General features: G+C 56.1%; 3 protein-coding genes across 7 annotated transcripts; all 3 read right to left on the bottom strand.

Moving 5' to 3' along the window:
* Positions 1 to 581: 581 nt before the first annotated feature.
* On the bottom strand, positions 582 to 11,247 carry DHX38 (DEAH-box helicase 38). The gene is made up of 26 exons (XM_084294970.1): positions 10,721 to 11,247; positions 10,081 to 10,268; positions 9,818 to 9,922; positions 9,234 to 9,399; positions 8,997 to 9,115; positions 8,774 to 8,850; positions 8,421 to 8,576; positions 7,304 to 7,465; positions 7,111 to 7,218; positions 6,075 to 6,187; positions 5,836 to 5,973; positions 5,383 to 5,569; positions 5,108 to 5,293; positions 4,508 to 4,648; positions 4,223 to 4,333; positions 4,027 to 4,143; positions 3,679 to 3,786; positions 3,448 to 3,560; positions 2,742 to 2,950; positions 2,501 to 2,655; positions 2,268 to 2,423; positions 2,058 to 2,192; positions 1,853 to 1,978; positions 1,371 to 1,466; positions 1,018 to 1,139; positions 582 to 836 (listed from the first exon to the last, which is right to left on the bottom strand). Exons 1-26 carry the CDS (start codon positions 11,056 to 11,058, stop codon positions 752 to 754), a joined length of 3,717 nt encoding a protein of 1,238 aa, XP_084151096.1. The 5' UTR covers positions 11,059 to 11,247; the 3' UTR covers positions 582 to 751.
* Positions 11,248 to 11,739: 492 nt separating this feature from the next.
* On the bottom strand, positions 11,740 to 15,739 carry DHODH (dihydroorotate dehydrogenase (quinone)). 4 transcript variants are annotated; one of them, XM_084294518.1, is made up of 9 exons: positions 15,232 to 15,261; positions 14,912 to 15,112; positions 14,536 to 14,735; positions 14,249 to 14,331; positions 13,538 to 13,725; positions 13,025 to 13,138; positions 12,535 to 12,688; positions 12,304 to 12,463; positions 11,740 to 12,195 (listed from the first exon to the last, which is right to left on the bottom strand). In XM_084294518.1, exons 1-9 carry the CDS (start codon positions 15,247 to 15,249, stop codon positions 12,141 to 12,143), a joined length of 1,173 nt encoding a protein of 390 aa, XP_084150644.1. In that variant the 5' UTR covers positions 15,250 to 15,261; the 3' UTR covers positions 11,740 to 12,140. The 4 variants fall into 4 exon arrangements, with proteins under 4 accessions (XP_084150644.1, XP_084150643.1, XP_084150645.1 ...); XM_084294517.1 differs by having other exon boundaries at positions 11,740 to 12,188; XM_084294519.1 differs by lacking the exons at positions 14,912 to 15,112; positions 15,232 to 15,261 and adding an exon at positions 15,609 to 15,739 and having other exon boundaries at positions 11,740 to 12,188.
* A 67-nt stretch (positions 15,740 to 15,806) lies between these two features.
* Positions 15,807 to 24,710, bottom strand: IST1 (IST1 factor associated with ESCRT-III). Of its 2 annotated transcripts, none has more exons than XM_084294522.1 (10): positions 24,491 to 24,710; positions 22,298 to 22,397; positions 21,448 to 21,628; positions 21,123 to 21,210; positions 20,717 to 20,800; positions 20,193 to 20,303; positions 19,623 to 19,829; positions 18,447 to 18,539; positions 17,247 to 17,295; positions 15,807 to 16,216 (listed from the first exon to the last, which is right to left on the bottom strand). In XM_084294522.1, exons 2-10 carry the CDS (start codon positions 22,383 to 22,385, stop codon positions 16,017 to 16,019), a joined length of 1,101 nt encoding a protein of 366 aa, XP_084150648.1. In that variant the 5' UTR covers positions 22,386 to 22,397; positions 24,491 to 24,710; the 3' UTR covers positions 15,807 to 16,016. The 2 variants fall into 2 exon arrangements, with proteins under 2 accessions (XP_084150648.1, XP_084150647.1); XM_084294521.1 differs by having other exon boundaries at positions 15,808 to 16,216; positions 24,462 to 24,710.
* Positions 24,711 to 25,130: the final 420 nt, after the last annotated feature.

The raw sequence follows: 25,130 nt of genomic DNA, 5'->3' as shown, positions 1-25,130 counted from the left end.
ACAAGACCCAGCAGCAAATCAACCACGCTGCAGAGCTGACAGGCAACAAGGAGTAAGTGATGAACACAGGGACTGGGTCTGAGCAGTTCACGCTGCCCACAGGGGTTTATAGGACAAATGAACAACTACTGCCTCACCTCATCTCCCCTGCTTTTCTTTCTTCCAGGCATCTTCAGGACACACTGGGCAGCTTGCAGGTAGAAAACAAGTACCTCAGGGTCAGAACACATGAGCAGCACCACAAGGGTGAGCAGATGAAGGTGAGCAGAATTCCTGGCCCAAAACAGTGCTGAACCAACCCTCCCTTGTGTACAGGGACAGCTGGGCACCAGTTACTTGCCCAGAGCTCTGGTCACGGACAAACTGCCTTTGCAGTATTCCAGGCCAGGTCTGTGCCAGGCGCAGGCTGTCTTTGCCCTCTAAGCCAGTGTAATTCTGTGCCTTGTCCCCGGCTGTACAGGGCAGCAACTTGACTGCACGAGCCACGCACAACTCTGCAGGGCTGCCTCTACCCAGAACTCAGCTCCAGGATGAGAAGTGACGCAAAACAAACAAAAAAAAAAGGTTAAAGACTGACAATCTTTAAACAAATAAAATTCTTTCTGTTCTGTAGCAAAAGTAGTGCCAAGCACCAAAACCCTCCAGGGCTACAAGCTGTAGCAAGCCTCACAGCAGTCAGAGAAGCTGAGCACTCCTAAGACTCAGCTGCTCTTGAAAATCTTTAAGCCTCATAGCAATGGGCATTCTTTTCTCAGAGGCCAAAGCGGGCTGGGGTGCGTCGTGGTGTCAGGGGCTCCCCCTGCTCCTTCCGCCCAGGTGTGTAGATTTTAGTAGATCTGCCAGTAAAGGACAAGAGTGATTAGTGGAGAATACAATTATTAGTGGAGAATACAATTATTAGTGGAGAATACAATTTTTCCCTGCACCAGGAGCACCTGTGAAGAAGTTGGAATCCTCCATGCAGCTCACTACTGCTCTTAAGCAGGCAACTGATGGCCAGCTAGTGCCAGCACCCACCTTGCGCTGCCCAGCGGGTTACGGCGCTCCTGCTCCTCCCGGCGGGCACGCAACTGCTCCTCAGCCAGAGCCATCTCTTCTTCCATGGCAGACACTTCCTCCTTGGCACGGCGGCGGTTTTCCTGGGGCAAAGCAGCAGCAGATCAGGGACTGGCAGGACTCTCTGCAGGCCCGCAAGTCTGATCCCTCCACATTCAAAAACAAAAACAAACAGAAAAACAGACCCCCACCCAGGAACAGGTATACCGTATGCCGTGGAGCTGTGTGTAGCAGGGACCCCACTCAGGCAACACTCCTTTCCAGTGTAGTAGCCTGCTGTCTGTCTGTCAGCTGGGCCTGAGCAGGAGACTCACCTGGCGCGACTTGCCAGCATGTTTGATACTGTAGAACATGGGTCCCAGCTCTGCCAGCCACTCTCCATCCACAGCAGTGACACACTGCATGTATTCCTGCAGTGAAAGAAGGAAAGACCAGGGTAGGGATGACACCCAGCATCTGGGCGCCATTGCCAGAACCATGGCAGCTCCCACCCTCCTCCACTTGCTGATGGCAGTTCCAAAGTTAGGACTTTACTCCTTCCAGACAACTCCTCCAGGCCTCAGAAGCTGCTATGGGCAGGACTTGGTGAGACTACAAAGATGTCCCACATATGCCAGGAAAATGTATCACAAAAGAGAAAAACAAGGCCCTACAGGCGACGGAGACATGTGCGGGCAGTAGAAATGTGAAAGGCTGAGAACTACACCCTCCAATAGATCCTACCATCACAGCAAAGCCCTCTCACCTCCCTCAAAGCACTCTTTACCCTTCCTGCTAGCCCTCAGCTCAAGTTTACCTTGGTGGTCATGACCAGTTCATGATACACAATGTAGTCTGGTGTGTAGCCCATGCCAAACAGAGAGCTCGTGGGATGCAGGTGACAGGGCATGCCTGTGCGGATGTTCACGTACTCCCCAATGCCCTGCACAGAGAAGTGTGGTTAATACATCAGTTCCCAGCAGGGGCCTCTCATCCCCCAGACAGGTACAGGCCCCTCTTACCTTCAGCTTTGCAGCTTGATGGAAATACGCAGCACAGATGCACTTCCTGACAACATCCCAGTCAGTACCACAGGATGCTAGGCTCATCCGCTGCTGCACCATAATGTCCTTGAGCTGGGCACGTACCTCCCGCACCTGCAAAGACGTGCAGCAGTCAGATCCCTCTCTTATGTAAGGCTCCCTCCCCCAACCTCTTTGCCACAGCCTCACCTTCCGCATGGCCTTGGCATGAATGAAGTGCTGGTTGCACCACAGAGTAGAGTAGTTGTTGTTTTTCCACTGCAGATAAACATTCAGGTAAGTCAAGTGATCGCTCTCTGGGACAGCAAACTTCTCCCGCACTTGGTCACTCTCTTCCTCTCGACCCTGAAGAGTACGCAAAGAACACAGGTTAGCCAGAGGGCAGGTAAAGGCCCTAAGCTGCTGGAAGAGCAAACAGGTACCTTAGGCCGATAGAAGATGGCAGGCACAGACAACATGGAGACAATGAGCAGGATCTCAGAGCTGCAGCCCATGTCACAGGAAACAATAAGCATTTTGGAGAGTGCAGGATCCAGTGGGAACTCCACCATGAGACGTCCTGTTGATGTCAGACCACCTGCAGGAATACCGTAAGGATCCATAGAGCAACTGGACAGGTCCTCAGAGTCCCATGGGTTGGCAGCCTGCCCCAGCAGCCAGTACCTGTGTTATCCAGGGCTCCCAGGATCCACAGCTGGTACATGGAGTTCAGCATGTTGTCCTCAGGTGGTGGATCCATGAAGTGGAACTGCAGCAGGTCCTGCACACCCAGGGACTTGAGCAAAAGCACTACATTGGCAAGGTTGGTGCGCTGGATCTCGGGCACCGTGGTTGTTAGCAGCTCATTCTTGTAGGCGCTCTGGGTGTAGAGCCTGGGGAGCAGATCCCAAGAGCATGTCCCTCCCCTTCAGGCCACTGCATCCCTCTCTGAATGAGCAGCAGCTCCCAACCCAGCCAGGCCCTGCACAAGGCAGCAGCTCTGCACTCAGCCAGGCCAACGAGCAGAGCCCCAAGGAAGAAGCTCTCCCAAGGCCACAGTGCAGCCTCCCCAGCACACAAGTGCCTGGAGTGCAGCACGAGGTACACCCCCCTCATGTACAGTCTTTCCCTGGTCGCGGACCAGTCTTAAAGCAAAGCCTTGAGATGGCTGCCCTTAGCTTGGCTATCGTCCTGAGAACATCAAAGCAGCTGGCTCAGCAATGCGGAACAGCCACAGGTAAAGATTGGCAAGGTAAGATCATCTCCACAACCAGTTCAAGACAATGAACAGTTCTCCAGTGAAGAAAAAAAAAAATAATATATATATATATCTATATCCAGATGCCAAGCTGCAGTATGGCAGGAATAGGAACACCAGTGATGTGCCTACCTGAAGCAGTGACCTGGGCCCGTTCTGCCAGCTCGGCCTGCCCTCTGATTGGCATTGGCTTGACTGATGGGATAGATCTGCAGCGCATCCATGCCTATACGGGGATTGAAAACCTGCAGGGCACAAGAAAAACAGACTGAAGCAAGGGGAAGGCTGGGTCACTGGCAAAGAACTCCATCAACCCAACCGCAGAGATGACAGACATGAACAGTCCAGGAAACCTTTGCATACCTTCAACTTGCAGTAGCCAGAATCAATCACAAACATGATGCCATCCACTGTCAGTGAAGTCTCTGCAATGTTAGTAGCAACAATGCACTTCCTCACCCCATCTGGAGCCTGCAAGAACACCACGCACCAGTCAGTTTGTTGGGCAACAGCTTCTACACCACTGAGGAAGAACCCAGAACCCAGACAGGAGTGACTGAGTGACTGGAAGTTGAAGGGGGCACATGCTCTCCCTCACCATTCTATGTGCAATACAAAAGGCATCTCTGCACCTCTTGCTCATGCCAAATAGAGTCTTCCCTACACTAATCTCCCATCTGCCCAGTCCCATCAGAGAGTACGCATCAGCACCTTCTGGAAGATCTTGGCCTGTAAGTCTGATGGCAGCTGAGAATAGATGGGCAGTACAGCAAGAGCAGGCGCCTTCTCCAGTTCCTCGAGGTGCTCCACAATTTGCTCTGAGGTTACCTAGACACAAAGAGGAGTATTAACATAAGATTGAAACAAAAAATGGGTGGGACAGTGCCTGCCCTTCCATCCAGCTCACCTCAATGTCCTCCTGGCCAGGCATGAAGACAAGGATGTCGCCAGGAGCACCAGACAAATGGACTTGCAGGGCTTGTTTCACAGCAGCCTCCACATAATCCTCTTGTGGGGTCTGAAAGACACAGCCCGAATTACAGACACCAATAATCTCACCTGCCCCATCCTGTGTGTAAGGCTGCATCACAGCATGGGTACCCCACTGCTTTCCTCTCTGTCCACTGCAGAGTGAGGTACACCCAAGCCATAACCCCCCCTCACACTGCAAACTCTCTCACATTGACCTTACCTTGCTGAAAAGAATATCAACAGGAAAAGTGCGCCCAGGAATGTGGAAAATGGGAACGTTCCCGAAGAAGGAGGCAAACTTATCTGCATCCATGGTGGCAGAGGTGACAACAAGCTTCAGATCAGAGCGTCGTGCTACCACCTAGAAAATATATGAAAGGAAGAATAGACAAGTGGCATTTGTGCATGGGTCCAGGCTACTTCCACCACTACTGAGACAACAGGACAGGATGGAGCTTCCACCATACTCTAGAGGCACTCACCACTAATGCCAGGGAAGGCATATGCTATATAGCCCGTCCAGTTATAAAGATAGTCTGACACCTGCCAAGAAAGCCTTATACCTGCAAGCATCTCTGTACCTAGAGCTTCTTAGTTAGCCAGCAAGCCTCTGGCAACACACTAAGGCACATTTAAACCCTCAGAACCAAGGATCAGGATGTTTGAGCAGCAAGTGCAGTCAGAGATGTGGGAGCCTCTTCATTTCCCTTTCCCAGGCCTGGGAGAGAAGCACCACCTCTGCCGATATTCTGCCCAAGGACCAGTTCACGCGCCCTATGCCACTGTCTTAGAATCTTCCTGTAGCCCAACTTGCACACACCTCCCGTAACAGGCCAAAGAGCACATCAGTGTTGAGTGAGCGCTCATGCGCCTCATCCATGATGATAGCACTGTAGTTGTCCAGGTCAGCCTCTCGCAGTGACTCACGAAGGAGGATCCCATCTGTCATGTATTTGATTATCGTGTTCTCTGACGTGCAGTCCTCAAAGCGGATGGCATAGCCCACCTGGGAGGGCAGAGATATCAGCAAGTCTTCACCAGCCCTGTGCACTCACTGCCAACAGGCTGCACCCTCGCACGTGCTGCCAGACTCACCTCCTCTCCCAGACGCACTCCCATCTCTTCGCTGACCCGCTTGGCAACGGACATGGCTGCCACTCTGCGGGGCTGGGTGCAGCCAATCATGCCATAGTCTGTGTAGCCGTCCTCATGGAGGTACTGCGTCAGCTGAGTTGTCTTCCCACTACCCGTCTCCCCTACCACAATCACAATGCTGTTGTCCCTGAAGAAAGGGAAAGAGTATTTCTTCGTACACCACAAAGAAAGACTTTCTCGTTTGCAGCTCTGGTTGGCCACCCAAGAGTTGTCCTGCTTTAGCAGGAGAACTGCCATCAACCAGACAAAGTAATTTTATTTTATTTTTTTTTTTTTCTTCTGAGGGTACAATTTCAAACAGGTCCTCTATCGAGGAAAAATTCTCACTTGGGTTCCAGTGATGTAAGCCAGTGCCACAGGGTTGCACTAGGACCAACTGCCTAACAACCGTACCTGAGGATGGAGAGCAACTCCTGCTGCACAGCAAAGATGGGCAGATATTGTCTCTGCTCCAGGATTGATTTCTTCTTGGCAAACTCACTCCTTGCTTCACTTTTTTCTTTCATGTGTTCAGCAAACTTCTGCTCAGTCCTAAGGAAACACCAGAAACCTTAAAACTGTCTCTCCACACACTTTGCTACACCTATGGCCCCATCACCAGCTGAACAGGAGCAATTCAAAGGAAGGATTACTTGTAATCCACTTTGCCATCTTCTGTCACCATCTCATCCTTCTCCTCCTCTTTCTTGATTCCCATAATGTCTCCCAGTTTTGTGCCTGCCAGCTCCCAGTGTTTATGCTGAGCCTGGGAAGGCAGAGAGCAGTGTAAGTGCCACAGTTGGGACTGCAAAAATAATTCTTCTGCACTCCTACTTGTAAGGCTAGGAAAGCATTTTAGCTTCACATTTCCTTAGTGCTACGAGAGAGAACACACATCCCATTCCTACATCAGGTCTCCCTCTTCCAACTGAACTGTGACAGACCTTTTAGACACTGGTCCGGATACAGACACTTCAAGCACAGGATGACCAACAGCCTCCTAAGACAATGGTTCCAGCTGCTGACAGTTCCATTAAATTTGCACTTACATCTACACAAATGTGAACCAGAGATAATCTTCCTGCTCTCAACAGGTACCCTCAGGTACTCCCAACTTTCTGTTTTCTTTCACCTCTTGTATCAGGAGGTCAGCTTCTGCCTTCATTCCACTTGTAGTATACCTGCCTCAAATCCAGCTCAGTTTCTGTTTACAATGTATCTGTGTTTTACCCACCACTATCACATAAGCTTTATAGAAAGTCTTTCTATTAGGCACGCACCCACAAAGACTAATACACTACCTTACTGCATGCTCCTCCTCAAAACTCTTTTGTTGATACAAGATCTCCCCTGCTGCCACCCACACTAAATGTTGTCCATCTGAGCTACCCTGTATTCTTTCACCCGTTCTCTTCTTTCATGATCCAAATGTCGTTTGGATCAAACTTCTCTGCACAAGTGCACAATTTACGTCCCAGGCAGTGCCTGAGGAAATCACATCACTACAGCTGCTTATGAGACAATGCAATGAACTGGGCTACCAGGATATCCCGGGTCACAAACACACGGTGGACATCTTATCACCGCCACCAAGGCCTGTGTTCTACACAGCCCCAACAAAGGCTGTGAAGCCCTACATTACACAAAGTCACGAACAGCGGGGCAGTAGGACAAAAGGTCGTAGCATACCCTCTTACGCTCCTTCTGCTCCCTATGCTTGCGCACCAGCTGGCTGCCTTTCCGAGCTATGATGGCCAAATCAGAAGTGGCATCTTTGACAGGGATGACTGGCTCTGGCTAGAGGAAAAAGGCATTGCTTCAATACAGACAGCTCACACCTGTGAGGCTCCCTGCCATTAGAACCTTCAACCACAGCCCCTACCTGCTTGGTGAAGACTATCCTCCCATCTAGGAATGGAGGCACCAGGTTATGCACCAGCAGATGCACTTTGGCTGAATTATCCTCTTCAAAATCTTCATCCACTTCAATCCGATGAACTACACCACTGGTCAGCATGCGATTTGTCTCCCATCGCTCGTTGTCCTGCAGGAAACGAAATATCAAAGGACTTTAGCTATTACTTTCCGTCACCTAAAACTCAAGAACAATCAAGAGACTCCTTTACACCTACCCCACAGTATATACAGCTCAAAGCAACTGCAAGGCAATAAATAAGGCAACACGGCTTGCTGCAAAGCACTACAGAACTGTGACCAAATCATGATGGCATAAAAGTGAAAGCTAAAAGCAGGAAGCTGCTAAAGGCAAACCTGTAGCTGATTTGCAATACACACCACGGTTATGCCGCATGGCTTCAAGTACTGAAATGATCTAGGGCTGCGTCTGCTGGTCTTCCTTCCCCCAAAAGGGAAAAAGTCTAGAGCCCCACAGATGAAACTAAGTAAGCCTGGAACACGTATAACAACTAACACTGAAAGTTCTAGCCCAGGGAACCCAAAAACAAGCACATGGAAAAAACAAACAAACAAACAAAAAAACAAACAAACAAACAAAAACAATTAACTAGAAGCAGCAGGATACAGGAAACACAGACTGGCCACACAAAGTACGTAGTTAACAGAACGGTCTCCAAGAAAACAGAGGGCAAACTGTCCACAACGCCCCAGCTACACACTGAAAGCCAGAAGCCTGGAGACAACCCTGCTCTTATGCTGAGATCGGCAGCCCTGAGCATCTGGAGCAACATCAGACAGCCCCAGTAACATGGCTTCTGCCTCTGTACAGCAGGAGCACAGCCCCCTGGGTTCCAGCAGCCTGGGACGCTGTGACCAACTGCAGTCACTAACTGAATTTTGCCCCATGCAGGAGATGCACGGCTGCACTTTCCAAGGGAATATAAAAGTTTCCCTGTGAGCTCATTCAGCCTGGGCCAGGACAAAGACTGCCTTCTTTTCTCTGAGGGCAAGGGCTCAGCCCACCCCACCAGCAAGCAGGTCTGCACACATTCAGAGCAGCCAGCTCTGCATCACGCCCCCACCTCATTGATCTGCCGCCGCTGTGCAGAGATGCGCTTCTGCTTCTGCTTGTGCAAGTGCTGCTCCCTCTTCTTCACATACTCCTCGGAGGAGTAGGCCAAGGGGTTGTGAAACTCGTCGTAGCCCTCGTCCATCATGTACCAGTCCCGGTCAGCTTGCTGGGAGGGGAGGCGCAGCGCTGAGCTCCGCTGCCTGCTCGGGCTGTGCCGGGCCCCCCGCCGCTCCCCGAATGGCCGCCGGGGGGAGCCCGCCCGCCGCCAGCGGCCCCGCGGCACGGCTCTCCCGGTGCCCTGGGGCCAGCAGCGGCAGCCCGGAGCCCGGCGTTCACCGGGCGCCCAGCTCCCCAGGCTCCTACCCGCTGGTCGTCCTCCCACTGCTGCCGTTCCTCCTCTGTCTCGAAGGCGATGCCCTCCTCCCCATCCTCACGCCGCCCTGCAGAAGGCAAGCTGGTCAGCGGGCCCCCAGCCCCATCGGGCTGTCGCTTGTGGAGGGAATCCCACAAAACCTGCCCTTGTGCTGCACAGGGGAAGAGGACTCGGCCACCGCCCAGCCTCGGCAGTCCTCTGCAGACTCCTCACCTCTGCCCCTGGACAGCCGTGGTGTGGCCCCCAGGTGTCTCCGGTCGTCAGCCCACTCGTTATACTTGTACGACGGTGTGGGCAGCGGCGTCTTGTCCGAGCACCTGCTTCTTACAGACCTGTGGGAACAGCACGAGGAAGGGATCAGTGCCTACAGCACGGTGCTAATCTGACACACACCCTCCTGCCCTTTCTTGCAGAGCGCTGGCTTGCAGCCACACCCCCAGCTGCCGATACCTGTCCCGGTCCCTCCGATCCGTGTCCCGCAAGGATGATGCCCGGTGGCTGCGCTCTGAGTCCCGATAGGAAGGTGTGGGGGACGGAGATTCCCACTGTGAGCGGCGGGAACTGCTGTAACCACTGTCATCTTCCTCCCAGCTGGAGCGAGACGGCGTGGCTGCATCTACAAGAGGAGATGATGACTGACCACCAGTGTTCACACCGTGGCCTTAGGCACCTGCAGCCACTTTCCACCTTCTACTGCAGAGCACAGAGGGCACCCATCTGCTGTCCCTCTAAGAGAAGGAGCTGACACACCGACTCCAAGGAAAATTGCCAGAGGAACACATCTGTATCTCACAGACCCAGAATGAAACTCACTGGGCAGGGATCAGCCAGATCTTTGCACACAGCTGGCAGATCACTCCCAGTCCTACATCCAGGAAGAGCCAGGAGTTTTATGCCTGGTCTAACCGCAGGCCTTAAAAACACCAGATTTGTTACTCACGTTCATCCTGACAAAAACAGCAGGATTCCCAAAAAAAACCCACGCCCTTTCCCATTAGGTTTTACGTGAGAACTCTGCCGAGTCCCACTCCTACCTTTAGGACGATGCCTGGGACTCTCTGGTTCGCTTCTCCTGCTGCTCCGTTCCGATGAGCCGTCTCTCTCTGACCTGCTGCTGTGATGACTTCTGTCCCGCTCCTCTGGAGAGGGAAAGTACGATCAGATGCCCTATGCACAAAGAGGCTTCCCAAGCCTACCCTAGAAAACACCCTGAGCACCAGTCAAGGGCAACAAAGAGGCTAAGGAACAAGCCCCACATCTCTAAGCAAGAAGAGTCACAAATATCTCAAACTGTTACCACGGTCTCGTTTACGATCGTGGTTCCGATCCCTGCTGCGCTCCTTCTTCCGTTCCTTTTCCTCCTTGGAGGACGCAAAGACACCATGCTCACGGCGGTCTCTTTCCCGCTGTCGACTGCGTTCCCAAAACTCCTCGCTGACGCCTCCTGTGTAGGAAGGTGTTTCCACATGCACGGAACGATAATGCCTTGAAAGGCAGAGCAGAAAGAAAGGTTACAGTACTGAGGAACAGCTAGCCTTTCACTTGTCTCCCGTAACTCTAGTCCTAGTCCCCGCAATAGCAGAAGCCTATGGTTGGGAACGCTCGCTCCACCCTTTGCTGGCAGCCCAGTGTGCCTGCCGCTGTTTTCAGACAAGAGCACTTTTAAGGAGGCTGCTGCTTCCAGGTGTTAGGGGGCAGGCAACGACACGGACAGGACACCTGGTGCTTGAGGGCCTGACAGCACCTAAAAACACTCCCGGCCATCACGCCTCAGGGATGGCACCAGCCCGGGAGCTGTTCTGGGCCCCCTCAGGTCCCTGGAGACACCCGCAGCCCCGCCGGCCGCACGGAGCTCACAGCCCCGAGGCGCCACGCTCCCACACGCGGCCGGTGCCCTGGCAGGGACCTGGCTGCCGCGGAGGCTTCAGGGCGCTCACCTGTCCTTGCGGCCGCTCCGGGCGCTCCGGCCGCCCTCCTCCTCCTCCTCGTCGTCATCCTCGGGGCTGCCCGCCTCGTCGCGGCCGTCCTCCCAGTCCCTGTAGGAGCACACCCGGGACCGCTTCCCGCCGGCCGCCGCCTCCTCCTCGCGCTCCCGCCGCTTCTGCGCCGCCAGCACGTCCAGGCCCAGCAGCGAGGCCCGCGGCGCCGGCGCCTTGAAGACGTGCTGCTCGGCCGCGGCGCTGCGCCCCCGCAGCACCAGCCCGCCCGGCCCAGCCTCGGGTCCCGTCCCGGCCAGCCGGTGCAGCGACCGCTCGCCCGCCTCCGCCTCCGCCATCGCCGCTACCGCCCCGCGCCGCGCCCCATGGGGCCTGGGGGCCGCGGCCCGGGCCCGCCCCGCCCCCGGGCGCTCAGCGACCGCGACCTCGCCCCGGCCCCGGCCCCGCGCACCACGGCCGCGGCGGCGGCACCCCGCGGGCGGACCGGCAACCACAGAGCCCCGCGGCCGCGGCACAGAGCGCCCCCGGCGGACTTCCGGCGGGGCGCGGGGTGACGTCACGTGCTCTCGGAGGGCGCGGCCGGAAGAGAGCGGGCGGGGGCGCGGCAACGGCGCCACCCGAAAAAGCGCCCCCCCGGAAACCGCGGGACACGGGCCTTGCTCAGCAAGGGGAGAGCCGGCTGCCGGCAGCCCGGGGTCAAGCAGCAGCTGCTGCCAGGAGGCCCCAGAGCAAACAACCCACAGCCTCCAGCACTGCGAGTAAGCAGGGCTCTTCCCTAACAAGTGACAGGGCGCAACCGGGGCTGTCTCCAAGCTCCAGCAACAACAGGAGGAAACAGCTCCTGCCTCCTCCTGAGGGCACCGATCGGGCACAGGGCTGCGTGGGAGGGCCTCAACGACCAGCAAGAGAGGCACGGGGGAGAACAGAGAGCAAGGATCCCCCTCAGCTGAGGAGAGCCATCCCCTGGAGTCTGACCAGCCCGAAGGGCATCCCCAGAGCAGGACACAGGACCAGGTGAGCCAAACGTTTATTGACACTCAGGCAGGACCTGGGGAGCACGGGTTTGTAACAGCACGGTGTGCGGAGCGGGGCAGGGAGGATGGACCCTGCTCTGGAGACTGCACTGCAGGAGGACCCAGAGCCAGCAGCACAAGCTGGCTGCAGGGTCCCTGGCAAAAGGGACACCCATCACCGCACAGCTGGGGAACCAGCCCACAGGAAAGCCCTGAGCAGCTGCGGCAGCGTGGAGGTCCCTTCCCCTGCTTCCCACCAGTGCAGCCCCAGCTCCACGTAGCGCTAGCCCTTCCCAAGGGCCCAGAGCAGGACCTTGTCTTGGTCCCAGCCTGCCCACGCTAGAAGCATCACGGCCGTCCCTGCTTTGCCACGCTTCCTCCTGGCCAGACCTCGGTCCTGCGATGCGTCAGCGCCGGTGATCTGCTCCAACTGCCTCCATGACACTCTTGAAGCCCTGCTCCCTGATCAGAAACAGCGCGTGATGGCCTGGCTGGCACAGCCCTGCGGCACCAGCACGCAGCTGCCCAGAGCCTCCAAGGCCCCAGGGGGGCGGCCGGCCCCTCCCTCACCTCAACAGCTCCTCCAGCTCACGCTTCACCGCCCCCACCACCAGCGGCCCTTGGTACACGAGCGCCGTGTACAGCTGCACGAGCGAGGCTCCAGCTCGGATCTTCTCCAGGGCGTCACGGCCGCTGCTCACCCCACCCACGCCGATGATGGGCACCTGGCCTGCGGGCAGGCAGGGGGGCAGGTGAGCGGGGCGAGGCCAGCACACGCCCCCAGTCCCACCCTGCCCCTACCTTGGGTGAGGGCGTACATCTCCCTCACTGTCTGCGTGGAGAGCTCCCGCAGGGGCTTCCCACTGAGGCCCCCAGGCTCCAGGCGCTGCATGCTCTGGAGGCCCTGGGGCCGACTGACGGTAGTGTTGGTGACAATCAGGCCGTCCACACCTAGCTGAGGGACGCAGCCGTGTGAGGACCCATCTGCTGCGAGCAGCCCCTGAGCCTCATCCGTGAGCTGCCAGGCCAGCCGGGACTCCCCCCAGCACTGTGCCCAGAGACAAAGCAGCCGCCACTGACTGCACAGTCCCTGGGGTCTGCTGGGATGCATGCAGCTACTCGAACACTGACTACAGCCAGCCAGAGCTGCTCGTCTGCCTGTCCCTTCAGAGGTCGCTCGTCAGGATCACCAGCATCCTGCCCCACGCTGAGGCCAGGCAGGGGGTGCACAAGCCCAGCTCCTCAGCAGCCTCCCCTTCCCACTGCCATTGTGCCGCCCCCGTCCCCTCACCTCGCACACGACGCTGGCTATGTCCTGCTTGTCCTGCAGAGTAAGGTCTGGGGCAATCTTCACCAGCACAGCTGGTTTGTGCTTGCAGGGCAGCGTGTCCCTCTCTGCCAGCACCTGCGGGGTACACACAGGGACACGCGGCAGTGTGTCGGGGACACGCACCTCCTGCTCCGGGCCAGGGGGACCGTGTGCACCCGCAGCCACAGGGACAGACCCTGTTGTCCCCACACTGCACCACCCATGGGACAGGCACCCAGCAACACGGCCTGGGGCACACAACACGCACAGTTGTGGGGCAGAGGCAGGACTGCGGTAACTCCTGATGTCATGGGATGCTCCTTGCAGCAGCAGAGCAGAGGGCAGTGCCTCGCTGTTCACCTGCCCTTTGCTGGAGTACAGTGCCCTGGAGCACCCAGCGCCAGCCCATGGGATCAGTGGCCGAGCAGGGGACATCTTGGTGGCTCTTCCCACTGCCCCAGGGAGCCACACTCCTCCCCACGCGGGGTCACCCACCTTGGTCAGCAGGTCCCGCAGCTCAGCCTTGCCCTGCAAGTCCCGCAGTCCTGGGGTGTTTGGGCTGGACACATTCACAACCAGATAGTCCGCCAAGGGGCCCAGCACTCGGACCCCAGCCACGTAGTCAGCTGCAGCATCTGCAGAGCTCTTGTTCTTGCCCAGGTTGACTCCGAGAGGCATCCCCGCTAGAACACAGACACATCTGAGCCAGTGCAGCAGGACCAACCACCATCCGAGGGGCCAGAGGACCCGACAAGGGAGGTCCCATACTAGCTAAAAGCAATGTGGGGATAAACAATCCAAGAGTTTGATGGGGCTGGGACCTGAGACTGTCCTGCAGCCCCAGGAGCATCACTGTGGCTGGCATGGTTAGCACCTCCCAGCACTGCAGCCTCCAGCTGGGCCACCCAGTACAGGCTGCCTATGGAAACGACCCAGATGGGGCCCTGTTGACTTTGGCTAGTCTCAGCTGATGCATCCATCCCCAGGCAGCAAGCAGAGCCTCTACTGCAAAGGAACGGGCACAAGAAAGGTGCTTGGTCAGAGCCTTGAGAGCTCTTACTGTCTAAGTACATGTTGCCTTGGCCAGCTCCTGGACGCTGCTCCAAGGCACTGGCATTGTACGCCTTCCCTGACCTGCAGCTAGCTGGAAGACCCCCAAATCCACCCTGCCAACCCCCAGAGCAGAGGTTTACAAGCTTGTCTCACCACCAGTGAGCTTGCGCTGTGTCTCCTGGCGGGCCCGCAGCCTGCGTTCCACTGCAGCGTGGCCGTGACTGTTGAATCCATACCTGGAACAGAAAAGACAAGGTTCAGGGCCAGGCTGGTGCACCACACGGGACACAGAATTGTGAGGAAGGCTCCACAGCTCCGCTCAGTGCATCCAGTACAGCTGCAACCACAGAGCAGAGGACGGCGCTGGGGCCACCCGAATGCCTCCCCACACCGCCAGCCCGTCCCGCCAGCACCCGGCCGGACACCTTGCGCGTCCCCACCTGTTAATGACCGCCTCGTCCTCCAGCAGCCGGAAAACCCTGGGCTTGGGGTTCCCCTCCTGGGGCTCGGGCGTGACGGTGCCCACCTCCACGAAGCCGAAGCCCACCTTGTACAGCCCGTCCACGGCCTCGCCGTGCTTGTCGAAGCCAGCCGCCAGGCCCAGCGGGTTGCGGAACCGCCGCCCGAGGACGCGCACCTCCTGCGGGGCAGCGCCGCCTGGGGACACCGGCCCGGCCCGGGGCCTCGCCCCCGGCCCCTGCCCCGCACCGGGAGCCTCCCCGCGGGTACCCGGCCCCGCCACCTCCCCCCGCCCCCCCCCGAGGCCGCCCCCGAAGCCCCGCCGGCTCCTCCCCCCGTCCCGCCGCAGAGCCGTACCAGCGCGGGGCCGTCGGGGCGCGCGGCCGGCAGCAGCCCGCAGGCAGCGGCCCTCAGGGCCAGGCCGTGCGCGGTCTCCGGGGGGAGGCTGCGCAGCGCGGGCAGCACCACCGCCTGCAGCCGCTCGTCGCCCGCCGCCAGCGCCGAGCCCAGCAGCAGCCCGCAGCCGCCCAGCGCCGCCGCCAGCGCCCGCAGGCGCCGCTGCGTGAGGCCGTCAGCACCGGGGCGGGCACCGGCACCGGGACCGGGACCGGCCCCGAGCCCGGTACCGGGCCCCCCGTCCCGCTCCCGCCGCCCCCCGCCCGGCCCCGGCCGCTCACGCGTAGCGGCGCCGCCATCTTGCCCGGCCCGAGGTGTGCAGCGGAACTTCCGGGAGCCCGGCCCAGGGATTGGCGGAGGCCGAGGCGGCCCAGCCAATAGAGACGCGGAGGGGCCGGGCGCGGGAGCGCCCGGGAAGCCCCGCCCCCTCTACCGGCAGCCCCGCCCCCGCCCCGCCCCCGCGGCCAGCTGGGAGCGGCCCCCCCGGGCCCCGCCGCCCGCCCCCCGCCACATCCCGCCGGGGCCGAACAGGTGCTGCAGGGGAAGGGCATCGCTCCTCGCAAGGGTGCTGCCTGCCTCGGCCCCCAGTAGTTAAATCTTACCCAAGGGACTTAAAAAAAAAAAAAAAAATCAAGAAAATCCCCCTCTCCACACGCACCATAAGGCAGCGCAGGGCACCTCGAGGCTGACACTGCCCTGGAGCCCACACACACACAAGGAAGCCTGGTGATCTTTCAACCTTCATCACCCCTCTCTGGGGAAGGCAGCACAGCTGCTGCGGCCAGCCGGGAGTGGCAGCCACAACGTCCAACACGGGTTTCCTCTATAGCTACCCGAACTGGTGCAAACCGTTCCCTGCTTCAGTCTCACAAGGCTCCCCACAGTTCAACTCCTGGAGCAACGACTGGGAAAGCTGCAGCATTTGGTTTAAGTACAGCAGGAAGAGAGCTCAAAAAGGAGTGTTCGTTTGAGGTTAATATAGGAAACCGATTTCAGGGGGGAGTGTTTTAGAGAGAAGTTAATCACAGCTCCTGCCCTTCTCACAGGAGTTAGAGCCCACTCAGTCTTAGGTTTTCTTCTTTAGCTCCTCAAATCTCCGAGAAAGATCATCAAAGTCAATGTCTTCAGATGCAGAAGAATTGGTGCCAGCAGATGCTGTTGGCAGTGTGTCCGGCACAGAAGGTAACTCAGGCAACACAAAGTTATCAATGGTATTAGGAGGTCCAGCTCTTGGTTTTGGAGAAGGTTCTGACTTGGGTCCAGGTCCTATTTAGAATAAAAGGAGTATCATTTCACCTCACTCATAATCACACTCATTAGGCCAAAAAGAGACACAAAAGAGACACAGAAACACACGCAAGAAGATCCTGCAATCAAAAAGGCAGCACCAATGACCAGTGGTCACACAGCTCCAACTGCACTTAGGCTCAGTGGGGAAAAGGTTTATAAGGCTGCAAGGAGCTGCAGCTGTGACAGACCCCACCCTACAGATGTACTCAACTGCAGAAGATGGGCTGCACCATGGGGATTCAAGTCCCAGTTTTCTCCATTCCAACACCCCCTAAAGGGACACGTAGGTATCATGTGCTCCTATCACCCAGATGTCAAACTGAAGTGTACCAATCCCAGTGCAACGGCAGGCCTACCTCCATCATTCATACACCACCACTTTCCGAAGGACTCCATGACTGTCAGAAATCCTTGCTGGAGCTGGCAAGGGTTTACTTACTTTAAAACCTACTCTGCCCTTATCTGCTACAGATTATAAGTGCTTTCAAAGCATACAGAACAGAAGCACGCTGTACAAAGCTGAAGAAATTGTGACCCAATTACGATACATGAAGCATCTCAGAAGCATGTAGGCAGAGGGACAGAGATACCAACTCCTCCTGCTAGCCCTGCTGCACTGCATGCGGCCTCAACGCTGACACTAATACAAGCGTATCTACCTCTCAGGGCTTACTTCTTTATTTCTGTTCCTGCAAAAACTGTTATATAAAAGTATATTATCATTTTAATCTGTTGCTTGCTCATTTTATTCTGCAAACTGATGAGATAAGCTGAAGGCCTAGTACTGACGCCAAAGTCAGACTCTAGTTGTTGAGTTTCCCAGATCCAATGTGTTTGAGAATACTCTCCACTTCTGCCATAGGCTTCTCCCAACACATTTTGAAAGCAGGATTTGAGTCCAGTTCCACACATTATTCCCTATAATGAAAGTTCACTCCCAGGGATGCTAGGATATCCCAGCCTTACTCACAGCCCCAAACCACCCCATGCCTCTTGGCATACTCACCAGCCACCGGTGCAGAAGAAGCATCCTTGTCAGTGTTAGGCTCGTCAATCTGAAACAGGCTCTCAGTTACTATCATTCTTTCCTAGCAGGCACAGAATCCCCCAGCTGTACAGGCACAACTCGTGCAAAAGCAGCCACACTCATGCACAGCAATGCATATGCCACACCTCCCCAAGAAGACAGATAAACCCTTGCTTCCAGCACACTCCAAAGAATCTGTATCTCTTCCCAAGAAAAGGGGGCAGTGCTTCTATTTCCCTGTCCCTCCTTGTCAATCAAAGCAGCTTAATTGGCCATAATTTGGTACTAGATAAGCAGCACATCTACTACCAGGTCTAAACATATTTATCAAGGACAAAAGCGGGAGAAGACTGCCCTCTTCATCCACGTAAGCACAGCAACTGCTTCCTTTCACAAGCAATAGATAAGCCCTTGCGATCAGCAGCAACGTAAGAAACGATCTCTTCAGAAGTCTTGAACCCGCTAGGACAAAGGCCCACAGCATGGTCAGTTTTGCTGGAAGAACTCCTCCTTCCTGCTGGGCTGCAGTCAGTGCCATCTATCTGCACCTAGCTGACAGCTGCTGTACCTGTGCCTGCATCTCCTGGACTCAAAGGTACGCACAACTGTTGGGCTATACTTGTTGCTATTCATGGCATCGCAGAGACAAACATGTCACCAAAAAAAAAAAAAAAGATGTGATCATGAACTGCAACAAAACCAAGCATGGAAAGCAAACTCCAGACTCCCCTTTTTTCTCCCCGAGGACTTAGAAAAGTCTGGGAAAGGAAGAGTGCTTAAATGTTCTTCAGCTGGGTCAGACAAAATTTTCATCCAGACTACCTATGTATTAGTTCAAACGCCATAATGAGACAGACTGAAAGCGATAAACCTGTCACGTTACAAAAATAGGATCCAGGGTCTCTGCTCATCAACTGTTTATCATCGTTTTAACAACGCGGTAAAAATAAACCTTGGCTTTCCTCTGCAGTTAAAATACACAGAGGAATGAGGAACTTCTCACAAGACTCTTTCTCATCACACACACCCAGCTATTCACCACACCCAAAGCAATGCTGAGCACCACCCCAAAAGCTCCAAAGGTCGATAGCAACGTGCTTAATGAATGGCTTCCACTGCCCTCCTCTCAAGTTTCCCTCTGCTGCCCACAGCGGTGGGTGATTCAGCTCAGGCACTTACAGATTCGTATGTTGGTGGGTTTGCTGGAATTGGTGGCGGATGAATGTTAGTAAAAGGCTGGTAGGTCCCCACCGGCAAGCCACTGAAGTTCTCCTGTACAGAGAGAAATTGAACAGTCACGCTCCAGCCAAGTCACCTGAGAGCCACCATGGGACACAATACATCTACAGCTGCTACGGGAGTCAGAGAAAGTGGTAGTTTAAGGTAAGTATCCAACTTGACATAGATTATGCTCACTAGGAACAGATTCTCAAGTATTAATCAGACACAGTCACCTGCAGCCACTGAACAGCACTACAAGTTATTCTAAAGAACCATCACGAGTAAACACTTCATCCCATGCAGTATTATAAATACCAGGTAATAAAAATGTGGAACACTCTGCCTTAAGCATTCTTGAGCCATCTCTCCTGAGTGCAACACCACAGAATGGGAAGGAACTCTCTATGGCTCACCGAAGGCTTTGTATGTATTACCCTTACTTGTAAAACAACAGTGCCTCAAAGGTCTAGACTTAGAGCAAGTCCTCAGATTATTTATGCCTGGGTCTTCAGCCTGCTAACGGTACTTGGCCCAGATTTTCCATGAAAAACACCACATTGCTGGGTCTTTATTAAGATATCAAGCCAACCCGCTGTTTTGCCACTCCCCAGATATCCTGTTAACAGCCAAGAAAGGTGCTCTTTCCGGCTTCTGCCTTCCATTCCCACAGCAAATCATCTCAGAGCCGCTGGCCTAGTCCCCTCCCAACTTGGGTCTAAAGGCAAGGCACTTCTGCATTTTCCTTTGCTGTTCCCATCCCATAAAACTCACTTGATTTCCTTGACTGAACCTTGGCACGCTACCAGCCTACCAAGTTCAAAATGCTGCTCCAACCCCAGGACAAAAGCCTGACAGTCAGAAGACTGCCTCAGGAGTTAGGTCTGGACTCCTCTGGTCCCTCAATGCAGAGGGCTGGCTGGAGAACAGTGGGAGGAATCTCCACAGTCAAGAAGCAACGAGAAGCTTCAGCTGTGCTGCCAACAATTTCCATCTCATGCAGTTTCACAGCTACAAGATGGCCTTCTGACACATCACGCTGTCAGATACAGATACTTTCCAATCAGCAGGGACAGGGCTAAGCATCACAACCAGTCCTCCACAGAAGAAAGGCAAGCTCAAACCAAAGCCACTTACCGGTCCCTTTGGAGGTGGATAGGAGAAGGGTGGATTTGGTGACGGCATGGGCATAGGCATCGGCACTGGCACAGGCACTAATCCATCAAGACCAACCAGTGGGGCAGTAAATCCACCACCTCCTCCCCCTCCATGGCCGCCTTTCTTCACATCATCTGTGAATCCCACGTCAATCAGATCTGCCGCCACGCCTGTAGGGGCTTCAGCCTGGGGAGGGAAGAAGAATCTCTTTTCTGATCACAACCCTCTGAACAGCATTAGATGCAGGTTTTGTCTCTGGACAAGATGGGACAAAGCCAGAAGGACAGAATGGACAGCAACTGCATTAATGGAAGTCAGAAGAGAGACCAGACTGCAGCATGACAACAGCCATATGCCACAGTATGGGAAGTAGCAGGGATCCTGCTATGCTAGTATGCTAGGACTGTACAGAAGGCATCAAAGCACAGCTACCACCAAGTTTGGTGCAAAGCTTCAGACTGGTGCTCTGAATACCCACCCAAGTACTAATGGGAAAATTCCATCACAGTAACACAGAAGAGAGCTACAGACCTGCAGTGCCTCACTCACCATCACCACCGAGTCAGGCTCGTAGGGCACATTGTAGTTCTTGGCAATCTCAATGAGGTATCTCTCCACCAGAATCTTGGGTGGTGCCTCCACACTCAGCTTGTGCATCAGCTGGAACACAAGGGTGCAGAGATGCTCACGAGGAACGGGGCAGCACAACACAGCCGGGCTCTGTCCCAGCCAGGGCCACCTGCCGTGGGGAGCACAGCGCAGCGCTGAGGAGCCTTTCCTCCCAGCACAGCACTGCCACAGGGGAGCCTGCTGGCAGCCACGGGGCAGGGCTCCCCACGCTCTGAGCCTCTCCGCCCACAGGCAGCACAGGCAGACCCCACCTGCCAGGCACCTCAGCACCACGCTCCTGTGCTTCAAGGCCAGCAAGCCCCAGCAGCGCAGCTGTCCCACCCCACCCTGCAGCGAGCCGCAGGCATCAGCCACTGGCCACAGGAATAAGTGGCAGAAAGCCACAGCAGACAGATCTGTTCTGCCAGCTGAAGCTGGCTGTAGCTGTTCTACCAGTTCATTACCCTGTCATTAACTGTTCCAATCTGGTTTGTCCGGCACAGCTTCCCGTACTCCTTGCTGTATTTGGCACACAGCTGGTCAGCGACCTGCAGCAGGAGAGGAACTCTGGGAACATGCACAGCCTTGCTTTCCCCCAGCCACACGTTCCACGTTTCCTGCAGCCCCACAGCCCTCCCTGCCTCTATTTGCTCTCATTTCTGGCACCAAGAGAGCCCAGCTCATCAGCCTCAACTGTCCCTGAGGCTCCACGGTTCCTTGTAGAAATGAAACCTGGGCCGGGGTCTCCACCTGCAGAGCTGGTAAGGTTACGTCCTTTGCCTTAAAGGCAGAGTCCCGGGAGAAAGCTTCCATCAGTTTCTCACAGTGTTACCCCCACCCTGCTAACACCTCTCAAACAACCCTACTCACAATCTTTAACTCAGCCACTTCTGACTGGAGCCGTGGTGCAGCCCAAATCAGTGTAGAGACCGCTTCTGCCAGGCCAGAATCCAGCTCCCTAAGGACAACAGAAGTCTTTGCAGCCCTCAACCTGCTCAGCCTTTAAGTCCCCGACCTCCATTCCAAGCTCCAGAGACTTCCCCATCTGGGGAAGAAAAGGCCTCTGGAGGCCCTAGGACACCGGGACAAACACAGGTGCCATTCTGTATCCCAGGTGTGCCCCCAGCAGTTCCCCGCCCTGAGCCCAAGGGGCCTGGACCCTCTCCAACAGCACACCCTCTAGTCCAGAGCTTACTTCATGGACTGAATCAAGCCAAAGCGGGCTAGCAGCAGATCGCAGTACAGCTCCAGGATCTCCATGGCCTCCACGAGGTAATCTTCACGGATGATATGTTCCACACGAATCCTGGCACGCTCATCTTTCCCAGCTGCCAGATAATCTGCAATCTCCTTCCTTGCCTTCTGGGCCAGCTCAGCTACAACACATATCCCAAAGCCAGTCACTGTGCTGCCAGAGGTTGCTGCCTCCAAATCCCCCCGCAGCCCCCACCACACATATCCATTACCAGCTTCTCTCTCTCCATTGAGCCTCTGCAGTGCAAGACACGCAGCCACGGCTTAATGGAGCCTTTGTGTCTCAGTCCACGCATACCAACTCACAGGAGAAAGGGCAGTGGGCTTTTGCCTGTTAGAGACACTTCTACACCTTCAGTTACCTTGCAGAGTCGATCAAGACCATGGGGTAAATCTCTTATCTACATCTGATCAGGGCAGAGCAGCCCAGGTGGGGAGAGACATGCACAGGAAATTCCTCACTGCGCTACAGGCACAGAAGGCCCAGGAGATGGTCCTCTGGGCAAAGTGGACCATCCCTCACACACAGCCCACAGCTGTGACCCCGCACACCTTGTCAGCTGCACTCTGACACCTGCCAGGGAGCTGGATGGAGGCCGCACCACAGCCAACCTGTTCCTCTGGGGACCCACGCACCAGGGCAGAACACAAGGCCTGGGTCCAGCAAGGAAGAGCAGAAGGCTACTCCATCCTTGGCCCGTGAAACTCCCCCGACCCCAGAAAAATCATCTTCTCAAGTCTCCTGAGCCCCAAAAGCATCCTGGGTCACACCTACCCCCTCAAATACTCACTCTTCTTCTTCTCCAGCAGTTTGAGGCGATTGATGACAAGGCGTAGGTTAACTCGCAGGCGTTCAGCTTTGAATCCAGAGCCCAACATGATGAACAGGTTCTGTGGGAGAAGACGAGAAGGTCATCAGCACCAGCAACCGATGGTCACACCAGAAGAACACTGGTTACTGCTTTACTCAGAAAAACATTAAATTCAATGAAGGCAAATGCTGGTTCCTAGAAAGGCGACTGATGCTCCGTGCTTGTCAGCGTTCAGGAGGCATTTGGACAACGCCGTCAATAATATGCTTTAACTTTTGGTTAGCCCTGAAGTGGTCAGGGAGTTGGACTCCACCGTCATTGCACTTAACAATTCTATCCTACGTGTCCAAATGAACAGCTACCTGCTATTCCTGAATCTGCTTATTTACACATGACTGGGCTAAAACACCACCGCTCCCTTTCCCACCTTACAACATTGCACCAAACCAAGGCCAACAGCAAACAGAAACTTCCTGAATATTCCCCTTCTGACAGACTGCACCTCAACCCCAGAAAGAGATGGGAGATGATAAAAAAAAAAGTGCCTACTCCATAAAAAGGTACAGGGCTAGAAAACATACCCTAAAACGTAACTTTGAAGGCCTGAGTATATTCAATTTGGATAGCTAACGCTAGCCACCAGCATACGGTAAAATTTTAAGAACTGTGATTCTATGTTAGATTAACACCCAACAGCAATAGTCTGGGAAGAAAAATGTGAGTTCAACTCAGTAAGGCGAGCTACACAGCATTTTGAGGTTCCCTATCCTAGATTTCTTTGAAATGCAAATTAATATATATATATATAAATTATTAATATAAATATATATTAATTATTAATATAAATATGTATTAATTAATTATATATATATCACATCATCAGTAGCAGTAAGTATTAAACAGCATAAATAGCAGAAGACATGCTTTCACTCATTTACTTTGAAAAGCGAGACAAGTACACCAATGCCTGGAGATGCCAGCACAACTATCACACAGTCAGATCCTGTCCCTCCCTCCAACAAGGAAACAGCATTTTTAAAGAAGCACACAGGTCAACTGCAATTGCCCATCTCTGTCATATTAACGTGCAAGCCATAGAACAGTATGCAATTAGCCTGAGAACTGTGTAAACTAAGGCTGTGAACCAAGCTGACAGTCCTACCGTCAGGAGGAAGCTCTGTGTTCTCCCCACACTCCTCCTGTTTCCCAACCCTTGCTCTGGCATTTCTCCAGTCTCTCGTGAGCCAGCTGAACTAATCAGTCGTACAGAAAACTAACTCATAAGAAACTTTACTACAGCACTTTGTTACGACAAGAAATATTTGTCAGAAAAATCTTCCTTAAGGGTTTTCGCATTGACAGACCTTGGCTTGTACCTGAGGGGCACGACAGAGCAGACTTCTGGATAGCGATAATGTTTTTGTACGTCACAAGTGGCTTGTATACAGTTTACTGCTTCCTAGCGTGCACCGAGTCTATTTAGCTGATCTCTTCGCACAGCAGTACGATTATCAGCGATACACGGAACCAACGAAACCCAAAGAACACCGATACAGAAAAAGGTGTGAGCTTGTCTGATGCCATGGAAAGTTTTGCCCTTCCGTAACCTGAGCCTCCAGCCCCGCAGTAACTCCGCAGCTCCAAGCAGCAGCCTCGGCACAAGCCGCCCCGTCTCTGTACGAATAAGCGCCTGTTCCAAAACCCTTCCCGCTACCGCCGGGCTGCTGACAGGCTGCTGAAGGGCTGCTGAAGGGCTGCTCCAGCCCGCATCGCCCCGGCCTGCAGGCGGGCAGCGCTCTGCCCTGCCTCCGCCCGGCCCGGCCTTCCCTCGGGCATCCCGGGACGCCGCCGGGGCGCTTTCTCGGGGCGCTGCTCGGCCAGCGGGGCCCGGCGCGGCTGCCCGATGGCCCTGCCGAACGGCACCGGCCCCGCTCGCGGCGGCAGAGACCAGGAGAGAGAAGGAGAGAAGAGAGACCCCCCTCCGCCCCGCCCCGCCGCCAGGCCCCGCTGCGGGGACGCCTCACGGCAGCGCACGCCCCGGGCCCATCGCCCAGCCCGGCCCGCAGGCTCTCGGGACGAGGCCCCGTCCGCCCCATCAGCACGGCCCCCCCCCGCCCCGCCGGGCCCCCCTCCCGCCGCTCACCGCCGTGCCGCCGCGCAGCCCGCACACACCCAAAATGGCGGCCGGCCGCAGCGTCCCCCTCGCCGCGCGGAGCGATCCGCGGGGCCGGCACTCCCCGCAGCCGGCCTCGTACCCCGGGCACGACCGAGCGGGCGCGGCGGCTACGGAGAGGCCGCGCGAGCCGCCCTCCGCACTGCTGCGGCGGAACCCGGGGCGAGAAGCGGCGGCGGCACAGGAGGAAATCGCTGCGCCGAGGGACTACATCGCGGGGCGGAGGGACACCCTCGAGGGGCGGTGCCTTCGCGTCACCTCGAGGCACGCCCGCCGGGCCCCGCCCCCCGGCGCGGAGGTTCCGGCAGCGCCGCGTTCCGCCGGCCGGCCCCGCGCCGCCAGCCCCGCCTCCGCGGGAAGCGGCGGCCGCACGGGGGGCAGCGCCGCGCCGCCCCGCACAGCCGCCCGCGGGGGGCCGGGACCGCCGGGGCCTGGCGGCGCCCGCGGGAGGGAGGGGCCGGGCCGGGCCGGGGGCGGCGGCGCAGCTCCCCGCCGAGCGCCGGGCGGGGGCCGGGGCGGCGAGAGCTCGCTGGCAGCGGCGGCCGCGGCAGCCGGCCCGGCAGAGCGGCGAGGGGGGGGCCCGGTGCCGTGCCCGCCCGGGGCGGCGAGGAGGGGAGCGGGGTGGGGGGCGGCACCTCC

The sequence above is a fragment of the Netta rufina genome (genome assembly GCF_964035555.1).
Source record: "Netta rufina genome assembly, chromosome: 13".
Taxonomy (NCBI): domain Eukaryota; kingdom Metazoa; phylum Chordata; class Aves; order Anseriformes; family Anatidae; genus Netta; species Netta rufina.
This window is presented reverse-complemented; position numbering and strand designations above follow the sequence as displayed.

What these genes read in the sequence shown, in the direction of transcription:
- DHX38 (XM_084294970.1), bottom strand. Translation starts at nt 11,058, where the DNA reads ATGGCGGAGGCGGAGGCGGGCGAGCGGTCGCTGCACCGGCTGGCCGGG. An exon ending in CGATCGTAAACGAGACCGTG is followed by an intron (nt 9,923 to 10,080) that starts GTAACAGTTTGA and finishes TTCCCTCTCCAG; the next exon opens with AGGAGCGGGACAGAAGTCAT. An exon ending in ATGCTGGCAAGTCGCGCCAG is followed by an intron (nt 1,140 to 1,370) that starts GTGAGTCTCCTG and finishes GCTTTGCCCCAG; the next exon opens with GAAAACCGCCGCCGTGCCAA.
- DHODH (XM_084294517.1), bottom strand. An exon ending in GATGTACGCCCTCACCCAAG is followed by an intron (nt 12,464 to 12,534) that starts GTAGGGGCAGGG and finishes GCCTGCCCGCAG; the next exon opens with GCCAGGTGCCCATCATCGGC. An exon ending in GAGCTGGAGGAGCTGTTGAG is followed by an intron (nt 12,189 to 12,303) that starts GTGAGGGAGGGG and finishes ATCAGGGAGCAG; the next exon opens with GGCTTCAAGAGTGTCATGGA.
- IST1 (XM_084294522.1), bottom strand. Translation starts at nt 22,385, where the DNA reads ATGTTGGGCTCTGGATTCAAAGCTGAACGCCTGCGAGTTAACCTACGC. An exon ending in GGCTTGATTCAGTCCATGAA is followed by an intron (nt 21,211 to 21,447) that starts GTAAGCTCTGGA and finishes TGTTGTCCTTAG; the next exon opens with GGAGCTGGATTCTGGCCTGG. An exon ending in ATCCACCTCCAAAGGGACCG is followed by an intron (nt 18,540 to 19,622) that starts GTAAGTGGCTTT and finishes CTCTCTGTACAG; the next exon opens with GAGAACTTCAGTGGCTTGCC.